This window comes from Archocentrus centrarchus, chromosome 12, assembly GCF_007364275.1.
Source record: "Archocentrus centrarchus isolate MPI-CPG fArcCen1 chromosome 12, fArcCen1, whole genome shotgun sequence".
In the NCBI taxonomy this organism is placed as follows: Eukaryota; Metazoa; Chordata; class Actinopteri; order Cichliformes; family Cichlidae; genus Archocentrus; species Archocentrus centrarchus.
The window spans coordinates 4,590,938-4,609,904 of NC_044357.1; the positions used below are offsets into that span (position 1 = coordinate 4,590,938).

At 40.2% G+C, this 18,967-nt stretch overlaps 1 protein-coding gene across 2 annotated transcripts in view; it reads left to right on the forward strand.

Annotated features, from left to right (window-relative positions):
- The window catches only part of fcho2 (FCH and mu domain containing endocytic adaptor 2), a 54,653-nt gene that overhangs the window by 28,567 nt on the left and 7,119 nt on the right, over positions 1–18,967 (forward strand). Inside the window, exons 8-19 of one of the 2 annotated variants that reach the window (XM_030742226.1) lie at positions 3,891–3,987; positions 8,485–8,529; positions 8,661–8,730; positions 8,827–8,851; positions 9,067–9,117; positions 9,861–9,918; positions 10,096–10,271; positions 12,583–12,607; positions 14,010–14,049; positions 14,241–14,323; positions 15,761–15,850; positions 18,411–18,914. In XM_030742226.1, coding sequence (XP_030598086.1) covers positions 3,891–3,987; positions 8,485–8,529; positions 8,661–8,730; positions 8,827–8,851; positions 9,067–9,117; positions 9,861–9,918; positions 10,096–10,271; positions 12,583–12,607; positions 14,010–14,049; positions 14,241–14,323; positions 15,761–15,850; positions 18,411–18,914 — 1,264 coding nt within the window. The remainder of the gene's footprint in view (positions 1–3,890; positions 3,988–8,484; positions 8,530–8,660; positions 8,731–8,826; positions 8,852–9,066; positions 9,118–9,860; positions 9,919–10,095; positions 10,272–12,582; positions 12,608–14,009; positions 14,050–14,240; positions 14,324–15,760; positions 15,851–18,410; positions 18,915–18,967) is intronic. The other variant, XM_030742227.1, reaches the window with a different exon arrangement.

Consider the following 18,967-nt stretch of genomic DNA (forward strand, 5'->3'; position numbering starts at 1 on the left):
TATGCGCTTACAGTATCACGCAAATCTAAATGGTTTGTTGAGATGGCTCAGCCAGTCAGTTTCACTTCCCCCTCGCTAAACACACAGGCACATATGCACATCCAAAACAAACAAGCAAACAAACACTGTCCTTCCTCTCAAACTACCCGAAGGGTATCTCAGTGCTAGCAACAATGATGCAACCTGACACAAGAGAATGCCAGTAAAGTACATTATTTCTCCACATGCAAAATAAACAAAACAAATGGTATAAATGCCGACTAAAGGCAATGCAGCTCAAATTACAGGGGAACAGCAGGAAACTGTCTCTATTACTGTATATCATAAAACAAGTGGCAGCACTAACCCATTGGTAGGCAACCCTATCATCTGGGGGCAGTGGTCAATGTTTTGGGGCTTCCAGTGCAGCCAGCGGGCAAAGACTCCCTGTTGTGTTGAAACGTGATTGGTCAGTAGAACTTGGACTACAAGCATACTAGTAGTGAAACCCAGAAAGCCTCCAGTGTCAGAAATCTTGTTACTTCTGTCAGATATCTGCTCATATATTAAATGAATGACACTGTTTTCTGTCATGTTATAATCGAACATATTGATATCAAAAGCAGTCATTAAGTTTAATGTGCCTTACTATAAACGTTGTATCAAACAGAGCAGTTTATGTAGAGAAAATGTTTAACAAGGGGAGTCCAAAACTGCATATATCCACCAAGGTAGTAAATTAACCTCCACAACTTGCACAAATTGAGTCCCTGGATTCAAAAGGATAGCTGGATCCAGATTAATCTGTGATATTTTCTTGTATTTCCCAATTTTATATATTCACAAATAAATATATTTTAATATATTTATTTGTGAAGATATGATGTGAAATGTCTCACAGCGGTAAAGTATACTTCCCAAATTTCTGGATCTTGATTGGCTCCAAATGTTTCTTCTGACTTCTGGGTCAAGCCCCCAGGTCTTAGAAGATTTACATTGAAATCAAAAAAACTTTTGAGTAATCCTGCCAACAAACAGACAAACCAGACATAACCTCATTTGGGTGGAGGTAATAAAGTAAATTACATTTTGTCATGCAAAAAGGTTAGTACCTGGGCTATCAATTGATTATTATTTTCTATAAAGATTTGGGTCCCAATGTTATTGGAAACAAGGCATTCAACAATTATTGTGCAGCCTTTTTTTTTAAACCACTGCTTGCTTTACCATTTGAATAGCAACTTTGAGCCCTTCAAAGTCCAAAGTCACTGCCACCAGGCTGTAGGAGATTTAGTTCAGTTCACATTTGTTTTTGCTGACCTTCTTCTTGTTTTCATCAGATTTATATAAAAGTCCAAATTTAATGAGTAATTGAGTTAAATAATAATGATCTAAATATTAACTGAAATAATCATGATTATGATTTTTTGCATTATAGAGCAGCTCTATATTACAGTAAACAATATGTTGATCTCATCTTCGTGGAGGTCCAATTAGTACTGTAGCATAAAATAAAGATTAATGCTTGTGTTATGATCCCAAGGCTGTGTCTTTGTGTAGGTGTTTGATAGAAGTTTTCAGCTTATACAAACGTGCTGCCATGCAGTCCTCCAAAAAACAAAAACCAGCATGTAACTTGATTATAAGGTTGAATACTGACCATTTTATAAACCAGCTAGACCAGGGACGGGACTGACAGTTAAGTTCACCAGGAACAGAAGAGGCACAAAAAATATCACAGATCAAAAATTACAATATGAAATGCACAGAAAATGACAGTAGACACTTATTTTTAACACTTTGTTTCACTTCAGCTCTTTGTGTGTTATAATTTCACTCTTCTCCATGGCTGGCTGAAGGACCAGCAACAGTACAAGTAAGAGTAGCCCACAGACATTTTGTACCACATATACCATATTGCCAAAAGTATCCACTCACCCATCCAAATCATTAAATTCAGGTATTTCAACCACTTCCATGGCCACAGGTGTATGAAACCAAGTGCATAGGCATTCAGACTGCTTCTACAAACCTTTGTGAAAGAATGGGTCGCTCTCAGGAGCTCAGTGAATTTCATCATGGTACTGTGATAGGATGGCCCCTGTGCAACAAGTCCAGTTATGAAATTTCCTCACTACTAAATATTCTACAGTCAACTCTTAGTGGTATTATAACAAAGTGTAAGTGACTGGGATTGACAGTAACTCAGCCATGAAGGGGTAGGCCACATAAAATCACAGAGCGGGGTCAGCGATGCTAAGGCACATAGTAAACAGAGGTCACCAGCTTTCTGCGTCAGTTGCTGAATCCATCGCCACAGACCTCCAAACTTCTTGTGGCCTTCAGATTAGCTCAAGAACGGTGTGTAGAGAGCTTCATGGAATGGGTTTCCATGGCCGAGCAGCTGCATCCAAGCCTTACATCACCAAGTGCAATTCAAAGTGTTGGATGCAGTGGTGCAAAGAACGCCATCATGGACTTGAGAGCAGTGGAGACGTGTTCTCTGGAGTGAAGAATCGCTTCTCCATCTGGCAATCTGATAGATGAGTCTGGGTTTGGTAGTTGCCGGCACAGCAGTAGTTGTCTGACTGCATTGTGCCAAGTGTAAAGTTTGGTGGAGGGGGGATTATGGTGTGGTGGTCTTTTTCAGGAGTTGGGCTCGGCCCCTTAGTTCCAGCGAAAGAAACTCTTAATGCTTCAGCATACCAAGACTTTTGGACAATTTCATGTTCCCAACTTTGTGGGAACAGTTTGGGGATGGCCCCTTCTTGTTCTAACATGACTGCACACCAGTGCACAGAGCAAGACCATAAAGACATGGATGAGCGAGTTTGGTGTGGAAGAACTGCACAGTGTCCTGACCCCAACCCGATAAAATACCTTTGGGATGAATTAGAGTGGTGACTGTGAGCCAGGCCTTCTCATCCAACATCAGTGTCTGACCTCACAAATGCATTTATGCAAGAATTGTCAAAAATTCCCATAAACACTCCTAAACCTTACCTGTGTAGATTCTCAGTCATTCAGGTCATAGTAATCTCTGGAGCTTGAAAAAATGCGACTGGACTTTCAATAAACAAAAAGAAGTCTAGTTGCATTTTTTCAAGCTCCAGGGACTCCTAAACCTTGTGGAAAGCCTTCCCAGAAGAGTTGAAGCTGTTATAGCTGCAAAGGGTGGGCCAACATCATATTAAACCCTATGAAAAAAACAGTGTGTCACTCAAGGTCTTATGCGTGCGAAGGCAGATGAGTGAATACTTTTGGCAACTTAGTGTACTTTGGACTGCCACCATCTGCCAAAAAGTCTCTAGCTCCCTACGGTCTGCCAATGCACTACCAATGAAGAATCACGTTGCAAATAGCCCATAATGCAAATGGGAAAACACCATTACAGTTACTGTTGCACTTTGATGAAAACAAAAAGAAGCGAATAAGTAAGTGTCCACTAATTGGAAGGATTCCACTTAGTTTAGCTTTCAGTTGTGTATAAATTTAGTTGTTACATGCTGCATATGCATGTAATAATAAAGGTACATTGTAGAGTGACCTCTAACTACAGTACAATGGTAAAACAAGACAGATTTTAGAGGAAGGCGGTTAACTCTTCAGTTGGATTCAAAGCAACTACATTTATTTATTCGTGTTGTTCCATACATCCTGCTGAGGTTTAATCTGGCTGTGCTGCACTTTTGCCAAGAGAGAATTTTGCTGGTTATCACAATTTCTTTAAGAAAAATGTAACCTTTTTTTTTTTTTATTTGTTGCACCAAATAATAAAAGAAGTAAATTGCTCAATTGTCAATTAACTGAGTAAATTCTTACCCTAGCACTACATTAATTAAACTAAAGAAGTCTCTGAATTTTAAGTACAGCTGACCACTAGTAAATGTGATTTATTTTGATCTTTCTAGGTGCACCATGAATTTGTGAGGAACATTGAGAACACATCAGTGGAGAGCTTAATTCAGAAACTGGCCGAAAGCAAAGGAACAGGCAAGGAGAGACCAGGTAAGCTACCAGAGTCCTGTATGTTTTATTTTAGTAATGAATGTTTATCAGTGTCTGTATTGTGCATTAAAGTTACAGTATGTAAAATAACAACACTAGATGTCAGTAGATTCCAGTCAACTGAGTTTTGCTTTCTTACCGCTCTGAATTCAAGTGCATAATCCTCACTACAATGGCCATCATAGAACAAACAACTCTGGCCGCCATTCATCTGTAGTGAGTGTCATCCGCTGGTTACCTCAGCTGTCTATAAGTGTCCATGTCTATTTACTATGGTGGAGGCTGTAAAACTTTATGAAAAGAGTCTGATACAAGTCAATGAGTCATAGAAGCTCGCTTCTGTCCGATGAGAGCAATACTGGGATCAGTTGTTGAGGAGAGCCTCGGTTTTTTTGTTGGTAAGCTCTGCTGTTTTTGCAGCTGTTAGCCTCTGTTAGCTGGTGTTAGCTGATGTTAGTGAAACTTTCTTTGAAGTGGATCTAGCATTGTTGGACTCTTATACTTAGGGAACAAACTCTCATGTAATCTGTTTATCAGCGGGGAAGTGTGATTTTTTTTTTTTCTTTTTTTTTTTTTTTTTAGAACACTCGAGCCTAGGTTTAGCTGGCATAATGTTAGCTTATAACCAACTGTAATTGTTGTTTAGCCAACTTGTTGTCACCTGTCCAGAGACCGGAGGGTCACATGACTAATCTACTGACAAAAAGTAATTGCAACAATATCAGGAATAAATGAGCATGTTTACGCACGTTTTCGTGGGTTTTGAGCCCTGACTTCGGTTCAAGAGATGAGGCTTGAGGTGAGAAGGAAGAGGATGACATTTCCAGATGCGGGTTGCGTTGTCTCTTTCATTCGTGTTTTCGCTTCTTTGGTGAAGAGGACCCCCTTCTCAAATGATAAACCATAGGTATGATTCTTTATATCTGTAGTCTAAAGATGCAGAAACAAATTAAAATTTGCCTCCAGGGTATGTGAATGCATATGAGTTATCTTCTCCTCCACCTTTCATGTACTACATATGTTACCAGTTTCTAGCCACATACATAAAGTGCAATTAGGCGGAACGCTGATGCCCATCTCAGCCACTGTGTTCATGATGGTGGGGCAACAAGTTTATGAGAATGCATCAATTTATTGGAAGATGTAATTACAAAGATGTAATTAAACACTATCAGTGTATATTTATGTGTGCAATATTCTTCTTTTCTATTAAGTAATCTAAAAAAAAAAAGACTGACTGTACCTTTAATAAATTGTTGCCAGGGATACAGGGCCTTCTTTCTGACCCCAGCTTGTGGAGAGGGGAGGGGTATATAGAGAGGGGCAATTAGACGTAGGAGAGGGCCATCAGAGTCAATCACAGTAATCTGCTGTAAAGGTAGGGAGGCTTGGCATTCCAGTAAGCATGTGACACACAGGGGGCTTTGCTGTGTTCGCAGACTAAGCAGGCATAACCAACTTTTTCAGGAGGTCAGGGCTCAACAATAACACTTGTGTAAACTTTGCCATGCCACAGTAATCAAGGGAAAACTCCTAAGACTCCTTTGGCTCTACCCCCTCACTTCCCTCTCTTTTACACACACACACACACACACGCACACACAGTCTGACATCGACCTTGTTGATAGTTATTTACTTTTATAGTCTCTAAAGCTTTCTTACTATCAAATACTGTATTTTAACTTTATTGGTGTTAGTCTCCGCAATCTGGTCATGCAAATAGTTCAAAACATTGTCTGAAATATTACTTCATAAGCAGCCCCTGCACTTGTACTAGATTACGTCAGGTCACGAGCACAAAGGGTTCAACTCTGCTGTGTTTGTGTGTACACAAATGGTGACCCCTGTGTCCAGACGCTGCATCTAAGGAGTGGTGGCCTTCATTTGTTTGGACAGCAGAATTAATTGAGGCTAAAAAAACGGTCAGAAAATTCCTCCCTGTATCAAGCTGTTCATTAGGGATTGCGCTGCAGCCCTGGCCCTGTCAGAAAAATAACCTGTCTGTCCCCTGATGAAATAGCTGAACGGATGGCCGGTCCAGAGCCTTTAGAGAGAGAGAGAGGTTGAATAAACTTTCTATTGCGGAAACAATCCCAAAGTGACACGCTGCGAGGCGGGGGGGTTCGGAGTGTTCAACGATATCCAGCTGAGCTGTCAACTGGCGGTGGGCCAGACACGCAAACCTCCACCCCCTCTCCCACTCCCAGTGCCATGTGAAGCATATGCAATTTAAAAAACCATTCTCCTCTCATGCGTGACTGCATGCTTCCCTCACAGAGAGTAGAAAGAAAAGAAACATCTTCCTCTGTATAAACAAAGTCGTCTGTCTGTTTAGGAGATGCTTAAACAGTTCCTAATGTCTGTCCAGATTTAGGTAATATTCATGCGTCTGGTGTTTAGACTTTTTCTGCTGTTTGTGTGCATAAATATTGTCAGATGGGATCGCAGGATGCTGGTGGCAAAGAATTCCTGCTCTCCCTGGGTCTTATGTAGATTCCTGCAGCCTTTTGTTAAACATCCCAGAGCTCGAATAAAGATTGCACTGGGTCATTTTTCAGTTATTTCCCCTTTTGCAGACCCTTTTTTCCCCACTGCTTTTTGACCATTTTGACCACTGATGCATAAATTAACACTGATGTCATGAGTTAATAATGTGTTTCTTCTTCTTCTTCTTCAAAAACAACTACACTTGAAATACTTTCACCTGTTCTTAAAAACGATTGAAAGGAGATGATCAAGTTATATCCCACTTCCATGTATGAGTAAAAAGTTCTTGAATGAGCATGCCAGGGTTGTTTTGATTGGCACGAAGCTCCCTCGCACTCAAAACCCACAGCAGGCCTCCATGCTGCCGCTGTGTGTTTGCCAGCAGTGTAGAGGCCTGATATTGCACAGTAGAGTAGATCGGTCATCGGTGCGCTTTATCCACTTCACTTGCTCGTGATGCATGCCTCTCGTGACTCGCCGCTTCCCTGCGCTTCAGTCAGCATCGCACACTCCAAACAATGAGTCAGTTCTGCTCGTGACCGGCCTCCTCTGGGGAGACTGCATTGGACCACTGCTACTGTATACATTTTGAGTTAAAATATCATTAGCTTTGTTGTTTTCAGGTCAAGGGATGTTAGTGTATCGCAGATATTGCCAGAGGGTCCTGCCCCATCTTTCTCCCTGTCTCTCTCCCTCTCTCTGCCTTTCTGTCTCTCTTTCTGTATTCTGTTAATCTTGTCAACTGTTAAGCTTGCTAGTTGTGTCCAGTATGTGTGTCTGTCTTGTCTGATAGGATAGCTTGAGTCACACATTTTTAAGAGGAAATAGTTCTAGTCACATGATTATTTAACATTAATAATTTAAACACCGTTTGTTTAATTGTGTAGCTATGAAGGCATCAGTCTTTTTAATGGATTCTAACTACACACAGATACAGCAGCACACACAGTCTGCAGTTTTCCTGTGTGTGTGTGTGCGTGTGTGTGTGTGTGTGTGTGTGTGTGTGTGTGTGTGTGTGTGTGTGTGTGTGTGTGTGTGTGTGTGTTTGTTTGTTTGTGTGCGTGTGTGCTGACCTTTAAAAAACCTCAATAAATGTTTCTGGAGGGACAATCAAAGTGCATGGCCTTAGAGAGAAATATGCATAATTGATGAGGAGTAAATTGAGCATAAACGTTGTTGTTTTTTGTTGTTTTCTCATCATTTGAATGACGTGTCCAAATACCCCCCCCCCACCACCACCACCCCCTTTTTTTTTTCCCATATAAAGTCATGGCTGGTTTCACTCCAAATGATGCATTGCTCATTAGCTGGAATAGATCGAAGGATTTGTCTGTTAATCAAGGATGTTGCAGTTATTTCGGTCGATTGTGTTTGTTTGTTTATGGTTTGCTTGTTCTCTCGCAGCTTTGAAACATGTGGGAGTGAAAGAGAAAAGGGCGTTACTTAAATCTCAAGAGCAGATTTGCCCAAGTGTCTTTAAACACTTCATCGCGTGTAATCTTCCACTCGCTCGTCTTTTTGTAGTGGGGTTAGTAACATTGGGTGTCCCGTGTGGGGAGGTTTAGTTTCACTGCAGTTTAGCCTTCATACCTGCTTGCTTGATGAAAATACCCAGACTCCTGCAAGGATTTGGAATTGGCTTCTGGTTGTGGTGATGCTGGGTGGAGGTTTTGTGTGCGTCTGTCTGAGGAAGACTCTGCAGTGGTATTGAGTGGTGCTTCGTGTCACCCAGGAGGAATTGTCCCATCTCTGTATGGGCCACCAGACACACAGTTGACTCTGCTATTGACCCTGTCTGCCCTCTGGCAGCAGCCTAGCTCTGTGTGTATACACTCACTGTATCGCACGCCAGACTGCATGTTGTGTGTTTGTCCTGTGTGTTTGTGTGTGTGTGATTATTGCGTGATTCACATTCACAGCATTCACAGCAGTGGGTCATTGACCCTTTGTGTGCCAAATGAACCTAAATGATTTATTTTTTCTTCTTTTTTTTTTTTTTGGTCTCATTAGGACCCATTGAGTTTGAGGAGTGTAATGTAGCTACTGCTGCTGAAGGTAAGCCTTTTTGTTAAACAAAAAAAAGTAAAGTTTTAAAAGAAACGCTTTTAATGGCCACAAATATTAGATGTGACTGAGACCTGCCTTTAAAAAAAAAACTATGGTTAAAACTTTGTTTTTATTTTAAGGTGCCAAACCCAGAAGAAGAAAACCGTTTGGGATTCCAGGTCGGAGGAAAGACAAGGACACAGATTCTACGTGAGTAAAGATTTTTATTTTCAGTTCGCAGCACAATTTATGCAACTTAATTTCTTGACTCGTTCGTCATCGTCATGTGACCATTTTGTCTTCCAGGGAGTCGACAGAAGTTGAAGCTGCTGTGAGTATAATTTTCACCAAAGCACACAGTGACTGTAATCTTTGAGTTTCAGCCCGGTGTGTTATTGTGATTTCAAACAGCAGGAGGTGGAAAACATCTCCCTTCATTTATTGCTGCTTTCTGTTTGAGCGATTCACAGTCACTCTCTCTGTGTTGCCTCTTGTTTGTTTTGTGGATGTGTTCATTCATTTATTCATTCCTCTCTGTGCTTGTAGAACACTACCAACGGCGCTCCTCCTGGATACTTTGCAGACATCCAGAATGCTGTAAGCAAGCTAATAACCTTTCACCCTCACGCACAGTGTCTCTTTCTAATACAGTCAACAGCGAATATTAATGTCCACACATTGTTTTGTATAACAGAGCAGACAAAAGCACTGAATTTCATAAAAAAAATGTCAATATAGATCATAAATGTATTTGAAAATTCAGATTATAAAAATTACTCTTGTGTTTTATGATTCAGCTGAATTTTCAGTTCTCCCAAATATGGCTGTGTGAGATAAAATAGTGAAATAATAAAAATTACCCCCTTTAACCCTTTTTTTTTTTTTTTTTTTTAGGTTATTTTGTGCCTTTACTGTGTATCTGTTTTCATTTGTAGGGTATTTTTTTTATGTAAAGTCACAAGAAACCCCATGAATGAAACAATGAACAAGTTTATGCTTAAACCAAAACACAATTTTAGACCAAATCTGAATTTTTTGGCTGTTGGAATTAGGCATTAATAAACATTTGATTTTTTTTTTTTTTTTTTCATTTTGAAATGTGTAATTTACCATTCAATATCTAGTTGTAGCAATTTCTTGACTAAATTGCCAACGAAATACTATTTGGAAATAAAATCATTCTATTTAGTGTGAGATGAGCAAAATAAGGAAAAATACAATGTGGATGCCATTCAGCTGTCTTTAAAATGTGTCAGCAAGGGATGCACATCCTGTACCTTTATTTTACTTTGGGTTAATGCAAAATATAAAAGAAAAACATCTCACTTGTGTTTTTCCAGAATGTGCCTCAAGTTGATGAAGAGGGCTTCTGTATCAGACCAGAAGTAAATGAAAACGATATCCTTTTTGTTTGTCTTAATGCCATTGAAGCCTGTTGGCTCAGTCTAGCTTGTGAGACACCTTGGATTTATTTTTTTTTCTTCTGCTGTTTGCAGTGAGACTAAATGAAACTCGCATTCATGTCTCTGTTTCTGTGCTGTGGTTGTTGTTATCCTCCTTAACCTCTCTGCTCACATGCCAAAGAGAATTCCTTCTACTCGTCCAGCGACTCGGAGGACGAAGATGAACCCAGGAAGTTCCACGTGCAGATCAAGCCCGTTCAACCAAACAACGGCGTTCACCAGAACAAAGCCAACATCGATGAGCTTAAGGCCTCCATCGGAAACATCATCCTGTCACCTTCGACCTCGGTACGGCTTCAGGGCGTTCTGAAAACACACCAGATACTAAAAATCCCAAAGACAAACCTGTTGCTGCCATGTCCTGCCGCAGCAGAAGGCTACGCTGCTTCTGTAACACTAGGGGGCATCGTGAGAGTATAAAACCTCTTGTAGGGCAGATAAAAATGCTATTTATCAAAGGTGTTTGCCATTGGTTGATCTTTCTTTAAGCTTATTTTATTTTTTTCATGTTTATTTTGCATGCTACATTGTTTTCTGATTCATTAAGGTTTATGTTTACACAATTTATTTTCTTTTTTAATTCAGAATTCAGTTTAATGTCAAACAACGTTGGGATCACTTAGTTCTTCTTTAAGAACTCACAAGCAGTTTCTGACTTAAGCATGCAACGTTGTTGGTCTTTATTGCGGGCTTGCACACACACGCACACTCTTTAGGAAATGTTTTATGGCAACGCTCGGTAATCTACACACACACACACACTCTCTCACACACACACACACACACACACATATACAGTCTGTGAACTCAGTCATGGAGCTCTCCATTCAGCTCCTTGTCCCTCACCATCTCTCAGTCTCTGAATCACTCTCTGGCGCTCTATGAAAATAGCCACTGTCGTTAAAATTTAAAACCACTACTGCTTGTGTGCAAACACGCACCGTGTGCGCACTCAACTGTTGTTGTTAATAGTGTTGTGAAGCGACTGAGAGGGGCACGCTCAGTGTTGCTAAGGGGGTCTAGTGGGTTTCACCCGCCTCGCTCCCTGGCTGCACATTAACCGATTGTCACGGCATCCTCCTCCCAACTTTGGCCGTCTCGCTCTCTCACTCACCCTCGGCTCTCGTTGCTTCTCCTCCTCACTATTTGTGTCGTACCTCACTCTGTTTTTCCCCCCTCATGTCTTTGTTTGGTTTTTCTCTTTGGGTTTTATTGAAGCTCGCTTATTCTAGACAGGACTCTGTTGTGGTTATTTATGAATACTTTATGGGGTTAGTTGTGTAGTTTTTACAAATGTTTTCTCTCTTTTTTTTTTTTTTTCTTTTTTTTTTGGCCATAGGAGTTAATTATAAAGATAACTTCCAAGTTTATAGAGGATGGGTTGTTTTTTTTTTTTCCTATTAAGTGTAAAAACAAAAAGAGGACAATTTGAACCTTAAACTTTGTCTGTCACAGATTGGTTTTGGTTGAATTAAACCTGCCATTTGTTTCTCATCCTGACAGTACCCTCCGTGTGTTTGACTGGATCTGAATTGAAATACCAGCATCGTCTTTAGATTATGCCTTCCTTTTGTTTATTTTCTGCTCCCTCTGCCTATTTTATATTTACACAAAACCTAAAACATACACTCCATCCAAGATGATGACAAACATTGCATCATCTGGTGTGAATTATTGATAGATGTTCTTTTTTTCCTCCCCTCAGTGCTTTTTTTTTTTTTTTTTTTTTACATTTCTCCTCCTGTTTGGTTTCCCCTCCATGGTGTTCCCCTTTATTGAAATAGCAATGGAAGCCATGTATATGTAGGGGTGTGTGTGTGTGTGTGTGTGTGTGTGGCCAGCAATAGCCATAATTGAACCCATTTGCCGCTTAGCGCCTGTGGGACTAAACCCTGGCCTCACAGCTCAACGGTGGTTAAATGCTTTTGCTATGTTCCTTAAATCCATTTTGTTTCCTTTTCTCCTTTATTTCCCTCACACACCCACCACCCCCTAACCTCATCTTTCTTCTTCTAAGAAATAAATTCTTCATTGAAACCTATGCCCCCCCCCCCGTGTTCATTAGTATGGCAGACCTTAAGAGTGCATCTTGCATAGGTTGTGTTACGCAGTGGGACCTGGGCAGATTTATGTTGCAGGGAAAAAAAGGGTCTGTGAAGGAAGCTGGTGAAGAGTTTGAGGCACGCTCTGTGCTGTCCCTGACTGATCGTTATATGGGCTTACATACACAGTTTTCAGCACTGCTGAATTTTTCACCCTAGGTTTAATGTCTGGTATGTGTGAGTCAAGAATAGTCCTGTGATTTACTGTCTTGAACTCTAAGTGGAAAAATTCCCTTTGCCAATGGGAATAATTAATAATACAATTTTGACCACTGTTAACACGTATTTTGATAGGTATTTTCATTTTTTTTCCAGAGAGTTAGGGACCCATTCAGCAACACATTCCAACCTGTAGATCATTCTCCTGCCTGAAGAGCGTGATCACCTCTTCCTTGTCCTTTTTGTCCTTTTGTTAACAAGTAAAGACAGTTCACACTGGGATATTTGCATCTTTGATTAATCACTGTCTGCTTTTTTTTTTTTTTTTTTGCTTTCAGGGACAGATGCGGAGGAACCAGTCCAGTGAGTATTTAATTTTTTTTTTTCTTTTTCTAACCTTTTCATTATCTATGTCGCTACATGACTGTGAACCATGAAGGGGGGATTGGGGGGGGGGCTCGATTCTCAACCACGTTTTTCCGAGCACGAGCTGGTTTTAAAGAGGTTGTCTTTAAGATGGAAAATCCGGAAGTCTAGCCAAAACCAACACATCCCAAGAAAAAGTAAATAACTGTTCTCTTCTATAAATCTGAGCTTGAGGGATATTTCCCCCCAATGGGTCAAATAAGATTAATTGCTTAATTAACTGTTTATGTTTGGACATGTCAGAAATTATCTTTTCCCTTCTGCAAACTGGCACACTTGTGGGAGTTTTGCTGTGTTTGTGTTTTCCCCAAGTGCTCATGAAAAAGTGTTTGTTATACTGCATGAGGTCTTTGATTAAATAAAAAAAAAAAGCATAAAATCATTGATTATTCACCCATAAAGTTTTTTTTAATTCCTTCTCATCTGGTTTTTCTTCTTATTACCTTGTTTTTATAGTCAGTGTTTGTATGAGGCTTAATGATAATTGCATTCACTTTCTGCAACCTAAACACTGATAGCATTTAGATCAATTTGCAGAAGTTAATGGCATTGATAGATGTATACTTTACGTACGCTTAGGGATCACAGGAGTGTCTACAGTAAGGTCTAAGACTCAGGGTTTCGGTGAGTATTTTTTCCACTACAGTAGTTGGCCTACAACCCCACCTTCCCCTCCACTTAAAATGTCTTCCGCAGCCCTCATCGCTGTCCCTTCACAGGAGCCTTTCACGCAGCTTCTGAAGCCAGCTGACCCCAGCTAACATCACTGACTCACTGCAAACTTTCAGTGTCTAAATTTGAAGGACTTATGTACACGTGTGGTTTTAAATCTGGGTCCTCTCAATAGTACCTTCTTACTTCTGGTGCTTAAAGCGCTGCTTCAGGTTGCTTATATGGATCTTTTCAGTGTAAGGTAAATCTTTAAATAGGGGTATAAAACAACTGGGCAGTTCCTGAATTTTATTCCCAGTTGCTTCATCCTCTGTTTTAAAGTGCTGCCAACATTGAAAATGCAATAAAAAAAAACCTCCTGTGTTTTGCAGTATTTGGATAAGAGATCAAACTTTTTGAGAAAATTGAAGATCAGTATCTAACCTACATCTTACTGCAAATATATTTCTTTCAGTGGTACAACAGGTGGTGGTTTAATTTTTTCAGAAAAAAAAAAGAGTTTCTGGTTTAAGGTGAAATTTTCAAATATCTTTGAAAGCTCGCTGTCAGAAGTCTTCTTTTTTTTTTAATTTGATTTTCAGTAACTTGCTGTGAATGCGTCTTTGCTGTCGCCACACTGTCAGGAACTGTAGGCCTAACTTTTCTGTTTGTTTTTCTTTCGCTTCAGGTGATGAACTAGGAAAACCCAGAGTGCCAACATCGTATGAGTGAGTATTGAGGTTAAAAATCAGACCTTTTTGTGTCCGCTCAGTGCCAGTGTTCATATTTTTCTTACTCGCAGCATCCGTGAACCTTTAAGTTATTAACGTTGTTTTTCTCTGAATTCAAATGTGCTGCTTTATATTTAAAATGAGTCATCTTTTTATTTGACTTTCTCTTTCTCTCATAACCGTGGCAGGCTGACTAACAACGACCTTCTGTCTCTGGACCCGTTAAGTCCGGCTCAGGCAGTGGGATCTTCCGCCACTGTGTCATCAACAGGTAACCCCCCCCCCCCAAACAATTCACATTTGAAATGATTTGTTACAGCGTATTATACAGCGTATAATTAAGAGTTCATCACTTCCTGCAAATATTAAATATATAGAAACTGGAGAGTGGTGAGTGCTAAGTGAGTGGTGGTGGAAGTGTTGAAACAACAAGCAGCCTTGTTGCACACATCAGTGAGAATGTTGAAATGAGGGTTTTAATTGGATATGAGCTGGTTACATTGGTTACAGCAGTTTATGCAACCTTAAAAATAGCCAAAGCCTCTTTATTCCATTTTTACTTTGTGAATTATAAAATAGTTGGCTGTCCAGCCAGGACCTTGTGGAGGGCCTGATCTGTTGAGTATCACTGCCTTATTCCCCAAGATTTGCAGTGGTAAAAGAAGAGCAATTGTTAGACATTATATTTAATATAATTTATTAATTTTATTTCTGTAGGTGTTTACTGCATGTAGACTTAAACACAAAATGTAAATGCAACCAGGGGGTTTTGCAGGGAAAAAAAATGCTTTTCAAATATTACCTCTGGTTGCATGAAAATCTGAAAAGTCTTACTTCAAGAAACAGTCATGCTGCAAAGGTTCTGGTTTTTACTCATTAACTTTTTGCTCTGTTTCTTCTTCCGAGCTACTCAGTTGGAAGCCTCTGCTGTGAGAGTAGTCCCATATAAAGGAAAAGGAGCCTGAAGTCAGCAGATTGTTAGAATTTGTAGGCTTTCTCCCACCTGGCATTTTGCCCTTTTAGTTATTCACCGTTGTCTGTACATTAGGTCTCCATCATCTCTTCTTCACGCTCAGATCATATCTGCACATCTTCAAGTATATGTAGTGTGATTACATGTCTCTCCACCTTCCTGCAAGAAATTTGAATGCTTTTGATGCATTTAACATCAATAGTTTGCCTCTCATGGCTTTACATGCGCAACACCAATGTTTAAAGAGAGTGACATTATCATTGACCCATTGCCTAGGTTAAGCATAATCCACAGTTAATTGGCACCTAGTTGGGGTCAGAGGGTCAGCTATAAAGCCCGCTGGCACGTATGTTGTCAAACAGAGTCTTGTTATTGTCAAAGGTCGCGGCTTAAAAGTCAAAAGAGCATCAAAAAGTGCCCTGATTAGGATATGCTGATGGGAATTAAGTCCCCGCTTTCAGCGTTTTAAATCTCTGTGTGTACAGTGTAGCAGTATTACCAGCTCCAAATACACGCATGACACATTTAACCTTTGAGAGGTATTTAAAAGCTTTACTTTGATTTTTTTTTTATATATGGCATATATCTATTTATTTTGTGGTCATGGATTTTCTTTTTTTCTTTTTTCTTTGTTTGTTTTTTCTTTTTTTTTTTCTTTTATGGTTTCATTATAATGTTTGACTTTAAATGACTGGATTTATTGTTGGCTTGATTATTTTCACCTGTTCTTGTCAGACCTCGCCTCTATCTTCTTTTCAATCCCTCCATCTCCACCTTTTCTGGTGAATGACTCAGACTCAGATGTCTTTCTGCCAGAGGTATCAGGTAAAATTTGTTCGCCCCTTTTATGAAAGAGTAATTTCAATTTTTTTTTTTTTTCAAACAATACCACACAACTTTTTTTTTTTTTTTTTTTTTTTTGCATGGCAAATCTGTTTATATATATATAATTTCCCCTTATGTAAATGCTGGAGTGCGTTGTACTTCAAATGCATGTGACTTATACTGCCTATAATAATCAGGATGTGCTACCATAAGCTTATCTAAAATCAGGGTCACCACCTTGCACATTAATTACTAATAAGAGGATATATTTGAATTTCAAATATGCATGGCATTTCTGTAAGAATGTGCCAACAGACTAAAGACTGTGGCTACAGAGAGTTTCTGTGTAACTTAAGCTCTTTAAATATTATTTACTATAGCTATCAGTGTAGCTCAACAGTCTCGTTAGTGCTACACTAAAACAAAAATCAAGCAATAGCCAGTGGATTGCCTTCTAGTAATTAAAGTTTACTGAAATTTGAAATATCTGTATATACATATAAATTTTAATCTTAACTGTAGATCCTTTTTGTGTGAACAAAAAGTTATGTATTAACTTGTGAAAGGCAATGAATTGGTTTTTGTGTAAACAAAAGGCTATGCATTAACTCTTGAAAGCTGATGAATCACTGCTTTTATGGAGAAAAAAGCCATGCATTAACTTTCACAAGTTAAAGCATAATGTGTGAAAAGATCAATGGACCGCAGAGACAGCATAGATCTGGGTCAGTTATACTTTAAAAAGGCCCCAATCCACTGCTGCGTTGGCACGCCGCCGGTAACATCACCACACAGCCACTTCCATTTATGTTCGCTGTTACGGCGCAGGTAGCTGCTGCAGCATTCTCCTGAACAATAGTTTTTTTTTTTCCAAATTTTTTTTCACAAGGTCTCATCTTTTCAAACCTCTGCAGCATCTCCTTCTGTATAATCTCTGGATCTCTGACCTTCTGTACAGATATATCAATAAGACTGCGGTAAAGGCAGACACAATCGTGACACACTCGTGTCTTTAACCCAGCTGCAGGTGCACGACTGGCAGAAACAGTGGCTGTGATGTCAATTAGACATCAACTTTGTCGTATTGTGTCGTTCGCCAGGCACTACATGGGTGCTACAGTCACACTATGGAAAGTAGTGGTTGAAGACCGTGGCACGACCAAAATTAATGGCAAAATGACATATGGGCTTGGCAACCTTGCTTTTATATAGGAATATAACCAGAATGCAACCAGCTATCAGCCAGATGAGTTGAGTCCCCTGTTGCAGGCAAGTGGTGCTCGTGGCACAGGCTGGCTCAGATTGATTGCAACATGTTGATTATCTATTTTTACAAATTAGACAACAGTTATTTGCAAACCTTCACCAACCTGTCTGAGAGTGATCGCAGTCAGTTCAAGTTGTTTGGAGACAAGGTTGCGTCCTGCCAGGTGACCTGTGCAATTACCCAGCAATCAACCTCTGGGGAACCAGTTGGTTGCTGCAAGTACTTGCAACAGCAAAAAACTTCAATGCAGTCACTGGGGAACCACTAATTTTTCCTAGTCGCAAGGAGGTTGCTGTTCTAGTTTTGATCTAATGTGTCCTTACACAAAACAAATATCTTCTCTTCTTATTCTTTACTGTATGATTAAATGCCCATGTGCAGGTACACTGTCATTATTCTTATGATACTTTGTTGACCCAAGTGATCTAAAACACATTAACACAATGCAAAGTTGCAGACGGATTTGGCTTACGAGATTGCTCACCAGTTCAGAAATCAGACTGCATCACAAAACGGCAGCAATTTATATTTGGTGGTTTGGCTCTGTTCTGAGACTTCCCCACACCTCCAGGCACTGACATGTAACACTGGAGGTGAAGAGAGCAGCAGAGAGTGGCCACTGCACAGCATAGAGCAGGAGACAGTGACAACAGATCTGACACTGATGAAGTCAGACACAGCATGAAAGGAGGAGCTGGAATGGGGGTGGGTTGCAAAGCAGCTTGCAGGGGGCATCAAACTAAAGCAGCTTATACAGCGTGTTGTAAATGAGATTTGCCAGTTGGATGCTGATTGGTATCAGCTGAGCCATCAGCTGATGTGGGCCTGCATTGTTATCAGCTAAGCTTGACTTCATGGCCTGCCTGAACTAAAGATGTGCTCAGTGTGTTTGATTAGTCAATCAACAGAAACAGCCGAAAGCTTTAAAATTTGTTTAACACAGTCATTACTTGGATTCAAATCCATAGATGTCACCATTCTCTTTTATTTTGGAGAGCAGCTGGTTGACAATGCTACTTGCAATGAGCATAGACCCTAGTGAACATGTACTAATCCATGCTGGTATGGGATTTTTAAATTCAACATGATTACTTATGTGTCTACTGTTCTAGCATTATTTTACTTTGCAGTGTAAAGTCATGCATATATCTGTTAATTTTAACATTTTAAATTTAATTTTGTTCCCTTAAAATGTTTAGATTCAAGGCAGTTTGTTCCTGTTAACTGTGTACTACAGTATGTCTTTGCATTTGTCATGTTTACCGCCTCTGTCAATCACATTGCCTCCTTCAGCTGAGAGAGCGCCACAGCGGGAGCAATCTCCTCCCTTGGCAGAGAGCCAACAATCCAAAGATGTTTCCTCTTTCTCGTCATCTACATCCTCTCCATGGGATTCACCAGAAAACCCTTTCCAAGCACTTAAGCCCGTACCGGCGAGAGCCCAGAGTGCCCCCATCACCCAGCCAACTGAGCCAGTTGACCCCATCAAAAACACGGCCACACCCAGCCCTCCAAAGAGTGCTGACACCTTCTCCTCTATTTCCTGGTCCCAGAGCCAGTGGATTGCCTTCAGTGATAATTTCACTCCACCTCAGTGTCAGGGCTCTGGGTCTTCTGTGAAGGAGCTCCAAAGGCTGCAATCAGGCTCCAGCAGGTCAAGTCGCTTCCCGTGTGATGATTCTGCTGATGCCCACTATAAAGCAGCGAGTAGCAGAGATGACAGCAGCCTCTGTTTCAGTGATGCCTTCTCTGGGATTACAGATAGGGCTGCAGCTCCAACAAGTAAAATATTCAATGGTAACTGATGCTAAGGACATGTCTTGTGCCTGAGGTTTGCTGGATTATTTTGA